The 20,094-nt window shown below is 29.5% G+C and overlaps 1 protein-coding gene across 6 annotated transcripts; it reads left to right on the forward strand.

Moving 5' to 3' along the window:
* The first annotated feature begins 1,923 nt into the window (after positions 1 to 1,923).
* Positions 1,924 to 6,722, forward strand: LOC113869068 (mitochondrial carnitine/acylcarnitine carrier-like protein). Of its 6 annotated transcripts, XR_003505463.1 has the most exons (5): positions 2,171 to 2,502; positions 3,290 to 3,380; positions 4,792 to 5,183; positions 5,581 to 6,223; positions 6,630 to 6,722. XR_003505463.1 is itself a non-coding variant. In XM_027505199.1 (3 exons), the coding sequence occupies exons 2-3, from the start codon at positions 4,792 to 4,794 to the stop codon at positions 6,080 to 6,082; spliced, it is 894 nt and encodes a 297-aa protein (XP_027361000.1). In that variant the 5' UTR covers positions 2,171 to 2,502; the 3' UTR covers positions 6,083 to 6,305. The 6 variants fall into 6 exon arrangements, 1 of the variants encoding a protein (XP_027361000.1); XR_003505464.1 differs by lacking the exons at positions 2,171 to 2,502; positions 3,290 to 3,380 and adding an exon at positions 1,924 to 2,023; XR_003505462.1 differs by lacking the exon at positions 3,290 to 3,380.
* The last annotated feature ends 13,372 nt before the right edge of the window (positions 6,723 to 20,094 follow it).

Below are 20,094 nucleotides of genomic sequence, written 5' to 3' on the forward strand. Positions count from 1 at the left end.
TAATAAGAGACAATTTTGTTTAAATTAGATACGATTATAATGGACAACAAAATTTTTTGTCTAAGAATTTAACATACTTTAATTTTATTGAAATTTAAACTTAATATGACAGATTAAGCTAAAATAACTTAATAAAGATCGATTCATTTGTATGATGGCACCTATTTATCGATAAAAAGATGTTTAAGACTTTATGTAGAGATGAATTAATAAAGATTTAAGTAGAGACAACACAATAATATTCTTTAAAATTATTTTTACAAGTTCTCTTACCATTTATTATTATTATTATTTTGGTCCTATTTCTAAAACAACGATGATCAATGTATGCATGGATGACCTTTACAGAAAATCCAATCTAATTCAAGTCTACCCATACATTTATCCAAAAAGACATGTTTTTGAATAATTAATTACTTTTTTATCTCTGAAAAATAGTCTCTTTAATTAATTTTATTTTTAAAATAATAGTCATTTTATAATTTCAAAGTAGAATTATTTTTACCTTTAAATAATTATCTCAATTTAAGGCATTTTAACAGAAAAGGTGTAAATAAGCAAACAACTCCCTATGGTTCAAGTCAGTAAATGTTTAAGAATAATTCTAACTCAATATTTGTTAAATAACAAGATTTTTAAAACAATTTATAATTTAAAACTGCATAAAATATCTGCAACGAATCGCACACGCATTTTCTCTCCCTTTTTGGGTCAAGAATCGCGCACGCATTTGAAATACGAATTCAAAGTGTTTAATACACTAAGAACAAATTGCTGAATGTTTGGACTTCCATTTTGTTCTGAAAAATTATTCAAAAAGGATATATTGAGCCTTAAATAGAAAGGGAATGGCATGACGTTACGGATTGAGGTTGTTAAACTTAGCTTGTAAATGAACGTTTATATTCAAATTTTGTACTTTTAATAAATATTAAAAAACTTTCATTTATTTAATATTTACAGTTACATTTACATGACAAATAAATTCAAGATTTAAGCATAACTCTGTCCTGTTAAAAATTGGCATGAAATAATCAGTTTTTGTTAATGTTATTTATGTTATGAAATACTTATGCTCCTGTTCTTATATTTTTTTTATGGGTATTTTTATAAAATGTAAATTTGTTTCAAAGATATGATTGAGCATTATATGCAGATGTATCTCTTAATGGAGATATGAATCATGATTTGTCATTCGGTGCGATTAAGTGTGTAATTGAAATTATGTTAAAAAGTCATTAAAGGTTAATTTAATTAAAAAATTACAACTGAATTAATCGTAAATCTACGATCAATTAGTATAAAATCAAACATGTACTAATTTCTTTCATTAGATTCAACCTCAATTAATTCTTATACTATTTTTTGTTGTAATGAAGTTATTGATATTTTGTCTATTTCTCTCTTAATATAGTCCTGATGAATAAAAAATTATAAATTATAAATTTTAAAGTGATTGATAAATTTTACTTTGATATCTCATACTATGTCTATTTTTTTTTTTTGAAGTTTTATTTGTCATTTCCTGACAGCACATAAAAAAAATAACTTTCTTATTTTTATCAAAATCATTTGTAAGTTTTTATATGCCCTTTATCTCTCTTATTAAGAAACAATAAACAAAAATTTTATCAAAAAATGATATTAATACATTAATAACATTAAATATTAATATTTTAATAAAAAAAAATTACCTAAATGTTGTCACGGAAAAAATTGGGAAGAATTTCAAACATCACTTATTTATTTGAATAAGAAAGAAGTATAAATAATAGTATAATTTTATTTAGTAAAAAATAACCAGTTTCATATTTTTATTCTATTTTTCTTTAATTTAAATTTTTTTTCCTTTATTTTCTTTTCCTGGACCAAAGAGGGCACGGGGAGCTTTAGGCTAGATTGATTCCAATATTGATATGTTACCTTTTCCTTTGGAATTAGGGCACGGGAAGAAACGTTACGTTATTACCTACCACTTGGGATTTGGACTCAAAAGTGCACAAGTTCAATCCGATAGTATTAGGTGAACTTGCTTGTGTGATTGGGCAATTTCGCATGGTTGGTCGCATACACATTATTATAAGAATAACAATTACTTATAATTAAATAGCTACAACATTAATGCACTTTGTCTCTGGGTGTGTGTCCAGTGTCCATTGTCCATTGTCCATTGTCCATTGTAATTTGTATTTATAGGCTTATAAAAGTGTCATTAGTTGTAGGCTCAGACTCAGACTAGACTGTGCTTTGTGTCGTCATCTCAACCTATTATCTGTGTCTCTTTCCTCTGCATCTGTTTAAGATTTCGTTCCTCTGTTCGGGCGTTTTTGTCTTGCATTTGCATCATCCATCGTCACCTTTGCAGATTCATTCACCTAACACCCCTTCTATTCATTCAACCCCTAACTCCTCTCTTCTCCCGCAACTATCTGACAAACGTGTGGTTCTGTTCAACATTTTTCTTTTTTCCGTCTATTTATTTGGGAACCAGCCAAAAGCACGGTAACATTCTACCTTTGTTCAAAAGTTCCTTTTTTAAAAAAGATAAATGAACGTTTCGTTAATGATTCTATTCCTTATACCTTTTTATTTTATTATTATTTGGGATCTAATTTGATTAGATGATCATTGGTAACTGAGTTTACTATGTTGCAATTGTTGTTTTTTTAAGAATTTGTCTGTCTTGTGTTGTGTTTGTGTCTGAATCCTAATTTATGGGTGCTTTGTTAAATGACCAGAATTCTATTATCCCCATCATTTTTGTTGTTGTTGTTGACTTATTCTTTTGATGAATATATTATAAAGGTGGTAATGACGAGTGAATGTTAAGCAATCTGTGTTTACTTCTGTAATCTGTGAAGCAATAAGAGCAGAAGGTGGAGTGTCACTTTCCTTAACCGGTTTCAATTAGAACCATAAATTTCTGTAATGAACTTTCAAATTCTTTTTTGGTTTTTTTCTCCTTTCAGACTTTTATGCATATCTGTATATCCTTTAAAAGAGGTAGTGGATAATGGACGTCACATATATGGTTGACGTGCCAAAGGGAGATGAATGTCATATGGATGTACTGCTTTAAATAAGGCCGATAGAAAAACAAATGTTATTCTATGATGTATTTTTTTGCTGCGCCTCACCAAATCCTTTTAGTTTATTGTGTATCAAATTTTTGGATGACATCTCTCCTAATACAAATTCCTTTATGTTAATTAAGATGAGAATTCTTTTAAAAATTTACAATAAACCTGCTGGATAGCATGATTGACGAATATGGGATGGTTTTCTGTAGCTGCGGAGTGGTTCTATATGTTTTCAAAGTATATTATTGAGGAGGAAAGAGAAATCCCTGTCATTTCATATATGAACATATATGTCTTTTGGTATTGTAATTCCCTCTTTCATAGTATTCTTTACGGGGTGAAATGATGCGCATCATTGATCAACGTGGTACATACTATGATGAGTCCAAATATTTTAGATTTGCATCTAGCATTTGCGATTTCCTTTTCAAATGCAATGTGGTTTGTGCTGAATCTTCTCTATTACTGTTGTCATCTAACACTTCGCTGAAGTTTTTAATTACTTTTCAACTCCAAGACACGAATCAGGCTAAGAGAGAAAATTTAATGTTGTGTAGGGGAACATTATTGTATGATTTTTTATTCTAACTTTAATTTTTATACTTATTTTAACTCTTTTAAATATGCGTTTCAATTGGTATGATAATAGTTTTATATCAATGCGGATATGTGTCTCAATACATTACACATCTGCTATCTGAGACGTTAACATGAAGTGGGGTTTCAAAATTTCCTATCCTTTTCTGTTTCCAATGCATTGTCTGATAGAAAGGAAATGGAATTAAAGGAAAAGCAGTGCTGGTATTCAGAATGAGCATTGATCTTGATATCTGCATCCTTCCTAAACAATGTCACTGTTACAGGAAGTTGTTTAGATTTGTTCCTAAGCTCAAGTTTATAAGGATTGAATAAGAAAATAATGCAGAGCAGTTTTGAGCTAATTAGACAAAAAAAACCCCATTATAACCATTATATTCAAGTCAGGTTTGTGAAGCAATAAAGTAATAGAAGAGCTCAACCTTATCCTTCTTTAAGCTGTTTAATGCTAAACAGAGATTTGATCTCTAATTAGAAAGTCATTTACCTCAGCCTTTGCTTTTACTGAAAGTGTTGAGTTGTATGCATTGGTCATGATATTATTGAGCCCTCTAGGTAAACCATGTGCGAATTACAAAACTGGTTTGGTCAATTTGGTTGTCTCTATTGCCTACAGGATAATTTTTCAGGTTTGTTGTAGTGCTTTATATGTGCTGAAACTAGAAATTATTCCTATCACCTTTGAATAATTTCTAGGACTTCGTATGTTTTCCTTTTATTAGCAATTAATTGCTACCTCTCTGAACAAAGGATATAAAGCAAAGAAAAGACTTGGTTTATTATTACTTTCCAAACTATGCTTTGTGCATTATATTGGATTCTGAAACGGTATGCCTCTCCTGTGACATTATCAATGTAAAATAAATGACCTGATGAATTTTAGCTTTCCTCTTAGTTTTAATTTTACCCTGATAAATATAATACATGCCCTGAACTTCCAAACACATTTTTATAGGGACATTACAAACTTAATAAGAAACAAATACACTAAGGCGTATTCCCACTGTTTTTTTTCTCCCGAATTGTTTAAATGGGCTGTTCTCTCTCGAGTCATTAAGTTCAAGTTGCTTATCTTACACCTCTGTTTTCCTTCTTAAAATTTTTTGTGTTTCAGATGGGAGATGTTGCTAAGGACCTTACCGCTGGAACTGTTGGAGGGGCAGCACAATTGATAGTTGGACACCCATTTGACACCATCAAGGTCAAGCTCCAAAGCCAGCCTACACCACTCCCGGGCCAGCTTCCCAAGTATTCTGGTGCCATTGATGCTGTTAAGCAGACAGTGGCAGCCGAAGGCCCAAGGGGTTTATACAAGGGTATGGGAGCCCCACTCGCCACAGTAGCTGCCTTCAATGCTGTCCTGTTTACAGTTAGGGGACAGATGGAGGCATTACTGAGGCCACATCCAGGTGCACCCCTCACAGTAAATCAACAGATTGTTTGTGGAGCTGGAGCTGGAGTTGCTGTTTCCTTTCTAGCTTGCCCCACTGAATTGATCAAATGCAGGTCAGAGGTCATTGATGATGTTTTAAACTTCTAATCACCATGACGTAGATGCATTTCTGTATATTCCTTCTATCACCTTCTATATCTTTCTGATTTTTTTCCTCCTTGTTAAACTTTAGATTTTGACCTTTTTGAAAACAAGAATTCTTCAAATTAGAACTGAGCTTTTTTTTTTTTTCCTTGTTTTCTATGAAGCAGCTCCTTTTTATGTACTCATTTTGTAATCATGTATCTCATAGTTGACATGAAATCAAAGAGACATGAGAATACGCAGAATGAATTGATTTCTGTTAAGTCTTGAATACTTTTTTTTTTCTGAATTTACTTTTCCCATTATTAGCTAAATACAAGTACTCGATATTTATTGATCTTTTGTTTGTTTCATGGTGAATATCAGGTTGCAAGCACAAAGTGTGCTTGCTGGTTCTGGAACAGCTTCAGTGGCAGTGAAATATGGGGGACCCATGGATGTGGCCAGGCATGTTCTTAGGTCAGAAGGGGGCATGAAAGGTCTTTTCAAGGGCTTGGTTCCCACTATGGCGCGTGAAATACCCGGAAATGCTGCAATGTTTGGTGTATATGAAGCAGTAAAGCAATTACTTGCAGGAGGTCCTGATACCTCTGGACTGGGTAGAGGTTCTCTGATTACTGCAGGAGGCTTGGCTGGAGCTTCTTTCTGGTTCATGGTTTACCCAACTGATGTTGTTAAGAGTGTGATTCAAGTAGATGATTACAAAAACCCAAAGTTTTCTGGTTCAATTGATGCTTTCAGAAGGATTCTAGCATCTGAGGGGTTCAAAGGCCTTTATAAGGGTTTTGGTCCTGCAATGGCCCGAAGTGTTCCTGCCAATGCAGCTTGCTTTTTGGCATATGAAATGACAAGATCAGCTCTAGGATGATTAATTCATACAACAAGCCTGATAGGGGTTCCACACACTGCTCATTTTTCCATTTCTTCTTAATTCCTACAACAATTTTATTTTATATCATTGCAATGTGGCCACACAGGCTTACTTCAAGGAATCATTCTTTCACCTATGGTAATTTTTTCCTCTTGCTTGAAATATTATAATAAATGCGCAATAATAGGATGGAATCATTTGAACTTGCAAGAATTAGACCACACACTGAATGTTAACTCTAGTCGACAAAGTGGGTTGGAGTCCATATTCAGAATTTATTTTTTTTTGCTCATTTTGAACTTTTCTTTGATTGAGTTCAGGTCAGCATGGTCTATTTAAGTATAAAATACGGTTTGGGCTGGGCTTGAACTTTTATTCTGTAGTTCGAATAACATGTGAGCTTTTAGGTTTGACCTTATGGAACTTGAAACTTAGTAAGGCTTATATGAATCACGTTAAGTAACCTATTTTGACAACTCTAATGTAAATTGACAAAACTTTCAAGCTTATGAATTCTGAATTTGATGGCTGCATGTGTATCCAGTTGCATAGCTCTGGAAGAGCAGAGTGACTCTTACCATTTCAATGGCATGTAAGTGGTACCAGTCGTTTTTAAATTCCTTACCCTAGTCCAAACCTTTCCTAAATACATTAGAAAGTTTTTCGGAATAAAAAGCGTGAAAGTCGATTAGTTATATTCAACCTAGTCCTGAGATGTGAAAGAAAGTATGTATTTTGATTATTCAATTCTGGCAGTTTCGGTGGTTGGAAATTTATGTTCAAGACAATGCATATAAATTTAATTTTTTAATGCAATTTAATCCCAAATAAGCATGTCCTATGGATGAAATTGAAATAACTATTATTGGTCTGAGTCGATCGCTGTTAGGAGTTTGTGAAAATTGGTGAGGAAGAGAAACTACTTCATTCTACAACAGATGCTCAGTTCAATTTTCATTATATATATTGGACTACTTATTCTGTAAGAGAAACTACTATCTTCTATGTTGAAAAAAAAAATAGTAACTCGTCTTTGTGCGTGTTATATATTGGACTAACCCTTCATGACAGCTTTGTATACAAGGCCCAATACTATATTCACTTATGGGAAGTCCTTGTTAAAAACGTGCCCTACAATAACAATCACTTTATTTGGGCTTAACAAAATCAAGAATAAGTTCCAATTAAGGGAGTTTTTATTGTTGATCCATGTATCTAAAATATCTATTTTTTTTCTTATAATCATATTAACGTAGGAATATTTTAGACAAAAATTACTTAAATAGGGTTGACAATAGACACTTAAAAGTGACAACAGACATATTCTTTAATTAATTTTCTCATTTTAGGTTTTACTGTGATTAATGACAAAAAAAAGGGTTTTAATATAATTAGTCTCGTCCACCTAAAAAAACTCTACCATCGATTTGAAAGTAATCAAAGCGAATAATACTACAGGTAGAAAAGGTTCCACGTTTGGGTTTAGGTTCCTATTTTCTTTTTGATTTTAGTAAAAAAAGTTTGCGTTTGAATATAATATTCTAAAAGTGAATTGAAAATTTTGATTTTATTTTTGCTTGAATAAAATCACTTCTAGAGAAAAAAAAAAATTATCAAAACTGGAGGGTTGAAAATTGTAAAAACAACTTTGATGTTTGCGCAGTGCTCGCCCAAAAGTGAGTTTGATGTTGATGTAGAGAACGACACTAAAAGTCAATGCCACCATACGTTGAATTGTGCCCAGATTTTACTATAACATCTTGTGAAAATTATTAATGATGTTACGTAAGCGTGAACACAGGCTAACAGCCTATAAAAGTCAAACCAAATAAGCACTTAATAGGCTTGAGAATCGTAGTTGAATCAAGCTCAAAGTTAGAATCGAAATTCAAAGAGAAAGTTGACAGAAAAAATGTTAAAAAAAGTTTATCTTGTTAAAACTCTTTGAATATGGCATGAACAAAGGTTGATGTCCCTATCCGAACTCTCTTATACAAACACTGACAAACAGTCACTTGAAGTGGGGAAAATATTGTAATTAAAAATTGCCCTTGCTTAAATGCTAAACAACCCTAATATTTAAAGACAAGGATTGTGTTATAAAGGCAAATGATAATTTAAAATTACCCTACAACTTTCTCTTATACTAATCCTGTTATTTATTAGACAATAAAACTTAAAATTAGTATTATAGGTCTAGTCGATAGTGTTATTCGACCAAAGTCTACATTTTATTTTGAAAATAGTTGTTTTTACTTCAATAATTAAAATTAACGATGATTACCAAAATGAAATGCTAATTTTAATTAAAAGAAAAAACAATAGAATAGGCATTGTTTATAAGTTTAGTCCTTCACTAAATGAAAAATATCAAATATTTTATATTTTTAAGATATTAAAGATATTTTCTTTTGTACTTAATGTTTTTTATAAAATATTTAAAGAATAATAAGAAGATATAAACTCCATGATTACTCTAAATTGTTAACTATCTTTGTCACAAACAAAACATGACAATTGTGAATCTTTAAATAAACTGATATTTTATACATAAAATTTAATTATGTGTCTTGAATTTCATGTAAAACAAAAAGAGTAAAATATAAAGGAATAAAATTTATATTTTTAATCATAATTATTAAAATTAGATTAGAGCAATCGATTGCCAATCTAATGAATTAGGAACTGATTAAGTCAATGATCTAGCGAAGTCAAGAAACCACCGGAACAAAACAAATCAAGAATTGGTCAAAATTAGTTTAGAATTGGTTTCAAAACTTCTATTTGAAATGATATTTCTTATAAAATGATTTTTCAATTTCTTTTAAAAAATATTCTTTAAAATAAAAAAAGACTCATATATGAAATCTACATATAAATACTTATATTGAACTATTTATTATAAAAGTTTTATATTCTAAGGTATGCAATATGATTATTTTGTATTAAATTAAAATTTTACCACTTAATTTTCTTGTAATTTTATATTAGTTTATTATTTTATTTATTATGAAATATAAAAAATATATCAATAAACCACAAATCAATTCCTCTATTGATACAATGACTAGTATAATTTCAATAGCTTAATTTACATCATTAAAACAACACTTACTTAATTGTATTTTCAGCACATAAGTTTCTCTTTTTTTTTGGCACTTTTGACATGCATAAGCTTCTTTTAAACACTCTACTAGATACCCTAAATGCCCCTAAAATTAACAAATTTACTGCAAAAAATTATGATAAAAAAGTAAACCTAAAACCACCTTAAAAAATTTGCAAAATAAATATGATGTGTACAGTGGTATTCCAAAATTTTTTCATGAGTACTATACTTAAAAAAATTATATCAATAAAAAAGAAACACATAACAAATTAAAAAAATATATATATTATCATATATAAATTATTAATAAATAAAATTATTACTTAAACATATGTCTAGGTATTATTAATTAAAAATCTTTCATATACATACCTAAAAAATTTTAAGAGTATCACAGAATTTATCAATAAATATTCCTTCAAGCCTAAAAGAGAAGGAAAAGATAACAAAAGCTTTGGGCCTTAACACGGGTCTAAGGTTAACTCATCAAACCTAGTCTTACCCATATTCACATTATGTATATCTTATATTAAAAAGGGAATAAAAAAAGAGGAAGTGAAAGAAATTGTGATAGCCACGTAACATAACAAACTAATGTATGACCAGAGAGAGGTGTCCTCAAAAAATATCGGTCCAAGGAAAACGAGGGAACCAGTAACTGTCACAGTTGAAAGCTCTATTGATTTTCTTCTCTTGTTTGTTAGTACTAAGAACAAAAGTAATGCACTTCATTATATAACACATCATTTTTATCAATACACAAAACAAATCCCAAATGGATGGCCCCAAACTACCCTCTCATGACTCCCCCATCCCTCTCATTGCTAGGCTCGATCACTTGGAGTTCATTGTGAGCTTTTCATTCTCTCAAGCCCCTTCTTCCTTGTCATGATGAAATCATTTCTGTCACATATCTTTCTTATCTTCTCAAAGATTCATTTGTATAGGGTCTTGCTAGCCTGGTTAAGGAATCCTAAGTGAGATTTTTTCTTAAAATTATATTGGACTGCATTGAAAATTATAAAAAAAAAAAGTTATTATAATTATATATACTGACAAAAGAATTATTTTTGATATTTTAATTAGTGTTCTAAGAGCAGTTATTAGCATTTGTCATTTATATAAACTTGTGTGTGTGTGTGTGTGGATCAATTTTCTCTTTATATATTTATGGGGTTGTCACAACAGATGAAATATTTGGAAAGAAAACAAAGATGTGGTAGCAATGTTCCAGCTGATAAAGGCAAACAATCTTTGGATTTCGCCACGAAAGAGGAATTCTTTAAAGGAACATTGATGGATCGAGTGGTCTCTCTTGAACATAGACTTTTTCAGGTTAATGATTATATTCAGTCAAGTTTACTGTTAAATCTTTTGTCAATTGAATCGGCATTTTTCTAAAATTAAAAGCAAATCATTTTCCATAATTTGACAACTAAGATCACTGGATGCTGTCTTGGTTAAAGAGAATATATATTGATTACTGATCGCCATACTTCCTGAATTAATCATAGACTTTGGAGTGCCACAACTGATGACATAAACCACTTGCAAAATTTTTTATCATTTTTCAGGGAATTAATTGAAGTAGCTCATGAGAACACTCTTAAATAGATAAACCCTTCACATACATGAGGTTGGAATATGCCCAAGAAAATGACACCCTGGCACACACATCAACTACAAAGCATCAATTATGTTATGGTTACATACATCACATGGTCATATTCACACCTACATTGATGAGAATCATCACTATTTTGTGTGACAACATTGTCATAACATCATATTTATATACATAATTTAATTATTATAAAGTTTTAATATTTTATCTACCATGGAAGCTAATTCAACAATGTATTTGTTCCTTTAGCTTTGCATAGAGATGGATTCAAGTGGTAGCTCTCACCCTTTGTCACGTGCTTCCACACAAACTTCTGGGGAGTCTTCGTCCAGCCAGGGATCCAAGGGAGAAGAAATAAGTTACTCATTTCCAACTTTCAACAATCTCCCAAATAATGGAGAGAAAGGAATACCAGACAATCAAATTAAGACACCTGAATTGCGGGTAAGAAAAAATAATATTAAATTTTACTCAAATAGAGTAGTGAGTTTCCTATACATCGATAAAAAGAAAAGTTACTTATAGTTTACAGGCTTGCAGCTAAACCCCTGTAATGATTTATTAACTGTCCTGTTATGTCAAGAACACAAAATAAAATAGTAACAACCTCTTGATATGAGCGGAAAAAAATTAACATAATGTCTCTTTTACACTGAAAAAATGCACCCCATTTCAGTCAGATTAGAATACTCAATTTGAGCCTTTGTATTAGGCATACTTACATGAAAAATTGCGAGGAGCTTAGGTTGTTGTGCATTTATTTGCTAAACGGCGTATATAAAAGAAACAAAATAAATCATGCGCATTATGAATGGAGCTTCTAGTCTTCTCATTTTTTGTTGTATCGAAATAAATTAAGCAGTGAAGTCCAAAGAGCCTGCAATCAGTTTATGAAGCTAAAATGGAAATCAATTGCTGGCATCTTCATACGCAATGTGTATTATAGCCTTTCTGTTTTAAATTATAACCTTGGCCAACATCATATGCAGCATATCTTGAAAAAATAAGAAGACATAGAGTGTGTAGTTTTATTATTAGACAGTTTTATTACGGTGTCTCCTAAGCATTATACTAAAATATGTATTGAATGAATACATATTATTGTAATTTAATACTTCCTAACATTTGTCTTTCGGTACAAAACAACAACAATAATCAAGTCATATTATACTAGGATTTACCTTGATACATATTAGGGGGAAAAAAAAGGCATAGAAGCCATTTACATGGTGCTGTTGCTAGCTAGTGGCTACAGAATCCTATGCTATTATTGGAATCAATCTCGGAATCTATGTTTGACATGTATATTGGTGCAGGAAAAATCTGAGAGTAAGCAGCGTGAAATGAAAAAATCTTGCCTTCCTAAGCAGCAGGGGGTGAACAATAAACCCAAGAAGAATGAAAAGAAATGCAAGGTTGAGAAGAAACGAGTGTCTCCTATTAGTTGGCCACATTTAAAACTACTAGGTTGTTGATGCTCTTAACATTGTTAATTTATTTTACTATTTTTGGGGTTACCCTGGCATTATTAGACATTATGATGTTGGGTTTGAATTTTGTAATTCATTGCTTTATAGTTTATAGTAATAATAAAGTATGTGAGGTTAGATTGGGGTAGATTCAATCATTCAACTACTTCTAAGTTTTGTGTATACATACTATATTGCTTCTGCTTGACATGCTTAGGGAAATGAACCATTACAATTTTTAAGGGACAGAAGGCCATGTGAAATCATGAACTGTAATAACACTACATTTCATTCCAGATCCAGACGACCCAATATTTCTAATTATTTATGTCGAATTATTGGATGAGGGATGCCATCGATCTCATCGTTTGGACGGACCAAGAGTTTTTAAATGTACATTTGCAATAACATAAAGACTAACCATGTGTTTAGGGAATAAGTAACATATTTCATATGCTAATAATTCAATTTAAAGGTATATTATCATATGCCACATTTTTTTATTAAATAGAGTCAATCTTGCACTTGGCATTAATATAAAAAAATATGGGGGAAAAAGAGCAACAATTGTATTGGATGTCTGTCTATGCTCTATAATCTCAAAGCCAAATCGTAGAGCAGCCAGCGCCAAAAGAAAGCGCAATTGAAAATTCATTTGTTAAGTTGGAATCAGATACACCCACTAATAAAAGGCTTAAAGACAATTTCATGATCATGCCTCAACAATAGGATGTATATATATATGTATAATAACTAAAAATTTCGAATAATCTGACATTGTGCTCATAACTTTTCATGGTATCAATCAAAAAAGAACATGATGAACAACAAGGCCTGCTATTACTTGCCGGCTTGGAGGTCGTTTCGTGACCACAAAATTTAAAACTGATTAGTGGTCACGATTCGTGAATCTTGCTATTTAAATGAAGTGGATATTCTCGTGCTGAAATTTTATATGATTTTATCATGCAAAATCTTGTATTTAATACTCTCTCTTTTTAAACATTTTATGGAGAGACCAGGATAAACACAAAATTTTCATATGATAAAATTAAATGAAATTTCAATATTAGAAAATGTATTTCATATTTAAATAGGCCAGTTTGAAAAGGAAATAAGGAGAATATATATACATATATACATATATTGCTAAAGGGAAAGAAAACATTAAAATCAGACAATGAAAATAGAGATTAGCATGATCGTCATTGATGAATCATGTATGCCAAGACTGCAAGTTTCGCTTAGCTGGAAAACCTGTGGAATGATGCGGACATCCAAGTTTTTCTTTTAAAAAAAGGAAACAACACCAGCTTCGGGCTCTTTTTTCTTAATTTCGAGCAAGGAACTAATTAAGCTAAACTACTTCAGATGACGTCATAAACAGTCACCGGAAAATTTTTGATATTTTTTTTGTTTAAAAAGTTCAAGTGGAATTTGAAATGGCTTCTTTACCAACGATATCACCCAAACAATTTATTTTTAATATTAATATCCAAGGAAAATATATAAAATATAAGAAAATGAAAATATAAAAAAAGAGTTCACTTCATAATGGAATCAAATGGTGGCTACAAACAGACAGTTTCTAGTTGTGACATGAACATCATCTTTAGACTTTAGTTATCTTTAGGATACACCAACCAATGAAATCATTTCAGGGTCTACAAAGTTAATTTTACTATTATTTTAGCACCATTATTAATAGAGCACAATGACAATCCTGAACTTGCTGAATCGATTCAATAATGTATTCCCTTAAATGATTTCAGCTTTTTTATATAATATTTTCATCAGATTCTTCTAGAATTGTGCTGTAGTTACATTAATCTAATTACTTTCAAGTAACTGAGAGTATGAGAATAAATATATTAATACCCCTATATTTATTAGTCAACATAATTATACTTTGATTTGTGGTGCAGGATAGTCAAATTCATGATTAGAGCTACAACTTTTATCCACTTTTTGTATGCGATTTATTTAAACAATCAATGTGACACTCTAATATTATTTATGGTGATGTGGATATGTAAATACATAAAATGCTTTGAAGGGTGGGTAGCTTCTGCAACTTGCTGTTGACGTAGTGCAACAGTGTGTGGAGCTGGAAACGCCGAGCATTTTGGCAAAGCCTTGTGGGCCATTAAGCTCTTACACAATACACATCCCCAGGGCTAAATGGAATTAATTATGAAGCTATATTAGGTAAAAAGAAAATAAAAGTAAAAATATTATTCTTTCCTATACGGTGATACCTATTTTATGAGTACCTAATGAATAAATTCTCCAGTACCTAGAGTTTCATTTCATGTTGAGGATATTTGTCTTCTGTTAAATGTTAATTAAGAACCATTTGTGTGAGACGAAGCAAGCATTAGGCATTCATTAATCTAAGCAAAGGAATATGAAAACAATTAATCATGGTCATCACTTACATGCACGGGAATTTCCTGTGTCTTGGGATGCTTCGCGTAGCATTTCATATTTTATTCAACTTGTCGTGAAGGATTCTTCATTGCCCCCTTTGACCCGAAACCATAAAATGAATTAATGCATTGTATTATTATAATAAGATGGGATAGTAGCAGTTATACTATTCTTTTTCTCTTTTCTATAAATGGGTGATTGATAGCTGTAACGGGAAACACCCTCAACCCAGTCCATATATAAGATATCTATTTTCTATTTACTATCAAAATAACAAAGTTCCCACTACGCAAGTGTGTTGCTCCTTTTACTTCATATTTTCTCTCAAAATTCCCTGATCCCTGCACTGTTGCTAATTTCTTAATATAAATTATTATCTAGCATAGGGAGTTTAAAAAATCAAAATAAAATAAACCAACGAAACTAATTATTTTTTATTCATTATATACTAGATTATTTATTTTGGGGTAATTTATAAAGAATAAACTTACAATTAATTACATATAATTTTTAAAATTAACTGATGGGATTGTTGAAGCTTAACTCGTAATATATATACTCCTAATTCAAAATGTAAATGTTACGGATTTTGACTTGCGCTATCACCCATGCATGTGGTTTTTCGTTAATTTAAAGAAAATGTTAACGTTGAATTTAAAGAATTAATAATAATAAAATTTTATTAAAAATAATTTTATATTTTATAATTTTTATCTGTTATTTTGCATAGTTTAAAAATGATTAATATTTTAGTTTGTATAAAAAAGTATTATTTAAGTTTTTATTTTATTTTATTTTCTCTAATTAATGAACTTTCTCTATTTATTGAATGGTAAGTAATAAGAATATTAAAAATAATAATAAATGTTTCTTATTATTTAAAGTGACAAATAACAAAGAATAACCTTTATTTTTTTAATAGAAACATGTTGATAGAAAGGAAAAAAAGAGTATTGGTTAATATTTTTTAATATATGTTGAAGAGTATTGTTTACAGTGAAAAATGATAGTTTGTAAATAAATAATCTGAGAGCAATTTGGGGACTGGATTTAGGTCTTCTTAGATTCTTTTAAGTGTGTTGTGATTAAAATGATTAAATGGACGTCGTTAAGTAAATTAATGAGTAAGGATAATGAATAGTAATAACGTAGAACTGAATGAAACGTGAGAGTTTTTACAGAAAATTGCTTAGACAAGAACTAAAATTACAGGAACAGAAAGCAAAGCAAAGAAAACTAAAAATAAATGCAAAAATATAAATAATGCAAAAAAATAAATGTACGACTCCTAACAATGACAAGCAACAGTTGTATATCTCCTTGTAGATAATGTCTGGTGCAGTGCATGTTTTCAGCGTGTAGAGAATTTTAGGTGTGGTGTCTGGGTGCAAAAATTGTTCTCGGTAAAATGAAGTTTTGGAGTATTTATAGACAAGAGGACCACCACAGTTCTCCTTTTTTTGCGGGCACTTCTCAGCAGCTGATTTCCATACATGCTTGCTTTCAACCGCTGCAGTCCATTATTCACAATTGCTTATGATCGTGCTATCGGTTGAAGCTTCTTCTATAACTGTTGTTGCTCATGATCTTTCTTCATATTTGTTGAACCTTCGTCTAGTGATAATTGTCGGTAACTGCTTCTGAGCCTTGCAATCATTTTTTAATCTTATCATGATTCTTACAGACTTAGAATCTTTTTTCTCTCTAATTTTTTGAGCAGTTCTGAGAGAAATCTAAGAGACTCATATAACATTATGGACTTAGAATAATTTCTTCTCAATTTTTATTTTTCGACTAATTCTGACGAATCTAAGAGCTCTTTTTGGTCTCTTGGCCTTATAATATTTCTCTACTCATTCCTTTTTTTGAACAAATCTAGAGAGAATCTGAAGTTCAAACAGATTTGTGAACTTAGAATATTTTCTAACTGCTTCCTATTTTTTGAACAATTTTGTAAGAAATTTGAAACTCAACCAAGTTTGATGACTTAGAATATTTTCTGACCACTTCCTAGTTTTCGACAAATTTTGGGTGTTAAGGTCTTGAAAACTCTCTAAAAACTTCTCGAAAAGACTTTCAGTCTTGTGAACTTAGAATAACTTCTTCAGTCCTATTTTTTAAGCAATTTTAGGTGTAAAGAACTTGAAAACTCCTCAAAAGCTCATTGAAAAAGTCTCCAATTTTGTAGACTTAGAATATTTTCCTGTCATACCTATTTTTCAAGAAACAATGAGCTGCTTTATGTTCCTTCAAAATTGCTCGAAATATGATTTCTCTCTTTAATAAAAGATGAGGCTCTTTCTTGCTCACAATTTTTAACATGCAAAGGCTCTTCTCTAGACTCTCAAAAACTCCTCGAAAAATATAATTTTATAACTTAGAAAATTTTTCTTACCTCAAACAAGTATATAACAAAATTTTATATATAATAATTTATTATAATTTATAAGATATAATAATAAATATTATTAATTTTTAATACAAAATTACTCTTAAACATATATTAAAATAACTGTCTGTAATTAGTTCTATGATATGTATTGAACTACAGCTTGAAAATGTATTAGACCGACACTATCATTACATTGTTTAGTTTAAATTTTCTAATGATTTCAAGGGTAAATGTATTGAAACGTTGTAAGAGATTATATATATATATATATATATATATAAAGATACTAAAATAATCACCAAGAGCCAAGTTGTATTTATCTTAAATAGTTAAATTGTGTGCGTGTGACATGTTGTGTTGAGTTTTTATATATAAATTCAAATGTTTACGATATAACCATTGAACAATTCATGATTTATTCACTAAATTAAACTCTTATAAGTATCAGAGTCTATTTCTCGTTCCCTCTCAACTGAGTCTCGGTGACACTTGCAATGTTATTCGATATCAAATGATAGAAAGTATATATATTATTATGATTTTGTTATTATAAATTTAACAATAACTTATAAATATTTTAATAATATAATTACTTATTTAATACTTTTTGTCTTTCCCTATTCTTTTCTATTGTGTTACATCATTCATTATATTTATCACTTATCACTCTTCGTTTCTACTAAACTGATTTTATAAAAATTAGCTTAAGTACCACTGACCAATCAAAAATTATAAGAAGTAACTGAAAAGGACAATCAATGAACAAATCACTAAAAACTGAAATTTTCTAAAATATGAATTGCGATGGTTAAATTTGTTAAGTAACTTTTAATATATGAATGGTAATTTTTAAAAGAAAAGTCTTAGCACCATTAAACATGTAAAGTTTTAAGTTTTGCGTTACAAACTTAAAAGAAAAAAAAATATTGATACTATGATACTTTTAAATTTAATATTTTTTATAAAAAATTTCAATGTAATCATTACATAAAATATTGTTTAGAGTAGGTGATAACCTATAACTTAATATGAAGTTAACTGACCGGTCAAGCTAAAAAAAAAAAAAAAAAGACTTTGTTTATTTTTTTAGCATTTAATCACGTTTAGAATTGGGTCGCTTATAAAATTTAAAAGAAATTGTAATTAATTTTAAAAACTATTGCTTAAATTTTTTACTAATTTAATTTTTGATGTTCAATATCTATATTATTAGTTTTTTTTTTAATCAAAATTTTAAGTCACTTGAATGTGAGATCTTGGTCCTGAGCCTGTTATTAATTGGCCATGATTAGGTAAATAGTTGATATTAAGCAATTGTGTCTTCAATTTTTTTTGAGCCTATAAACGTATTAAGAGGAATACAAGGAATATTCTAACTTTTATTCGAAAGATTTATGTCAACTCCATTGTTGAACCAGCCTCAATAGTATTTAAAACGGGACAATAAATTAATACACCAATTAAAAAAAAAAGGAAAATTGATTCCATAATCTTACCAAATTCTAGAACCAAGACTTATTTTGATTAAATTTAAATCTTTGACTTAGTCAGGCTTCACCCTCTGAAAAATAACCTAATTTCTATGTAATCGCAAGAACCAAATAACTGCTAGCCAAAATATTTTTTTCATGTTTATTTGATTTAGTTTTTAGTTCTGATTCCACAATAAGACAAGAAGTGCAATTTGTCTTCTCAAAGAACCATAGAAAGAACCTAACTAATTATAACACTCCAACTAGATTCTGTTATGAAAAGTGATTTGAAGATTCAGGTTTAGATGGACAGAAAACAGAATTAACATCGTTCAAATTTAGCAATACACCTGTTATAATACATGTAAAGCAAATTTGGCATGAAATCCTGTAAGTTATAAAGAATAACTTAAAATGAGTATTATGTCAGTAAAACGCATCTCAATCATATTCAGAATTTGTTTCTTCTTTATAATATATTTGGAAGGTAAATTTTGAAGAACAAAGGAGAATAACTTCCATTTTTAATAAGAAATTTCTAATTTTATGTTTAAAAAATAATGTGATAAATTAATAAAAAAAATTGGATGTATTAATTAATTAATTATTTTTATAAAACTATGTAATTTAATTTAAAAGCAAAATGTGTATTTTTTCTATTTTTATTTAAATTTTGAAATATATTGTTTATGATGTGTTTGAGTGAGAAGTAAAATAGAGAAAAAAAAATAATAGTTTGTACAATAGAATGAAAAGATGTATCATTTAGATAGATTAAAATAAAAATTTTAATTTTTATTTACATGAGTGAAAAAATACTAAAAAAATAAATTATATTAAAAATAATAAAAATATTTGTAACTAAAAAATAAAATTTTATTGTTATATTTTTCTTAATAATTTTTAATTCCTAACTTATATAAAATTTATTTAATAATTTATCAAAAATTGCAAAAAATATCCATAGTTTAGTCTTCCCTGGTTTTCTCAATTTAAGATAATTTTATTTTGAAGTGGGTCTCAAAAGAAAAATAAAAATAAAAATCTTCCCCCACTTTATTTTTCTCATCCAAACATTTAACCTTCTTCAATTTCTTCCTTTCTCCATTCAAACATGTAGTTAGTCTCAAAGCCTTGCAAACTTTTCCTCAAGATTAATCTAATTTTCTCCTTAAATTTAAGTTGTTTCTAAGGCTTTGTTTAATTTAAAAAGAACAAAATAGGTTTGAGATGAGAGTGGGGAGAAAAGGAGACTAAATTCTCCTCTTATTTAAATGTTAAAATAAAAGAATGAAAAAAAAAAACAGAAATTTTTAAAAAATATATCCAAAAAAACTTTAAATTAACATTTTCTCCTCACTTTAGAATATATATATATATATATATATATATATATATATATATTAGTTTAAATTGCAAACGAAAACTTACTAAATATTTCACCCCGGTTGAATTCCTTGGCTCATTAGCAATACTATTTGACTCCTTCAATGATCTCCTTGTAAGAGTGGAT

This window comes from Abrus precatorius, unplaced genomic scaffold (assembly GCF_003935025.1).
Source record: "Abrus precatorius isolate BTA unplaced genomic scaffold, Abrus_2018 Scaffold6, whole genome shotgun sequence".
Lineage (NCBI taxonomy): Eukaryota > Viridiplantae > Streptophyta > Magnoliopsida > Fabales > Fabaceae > Abrus > Abrus precatorius.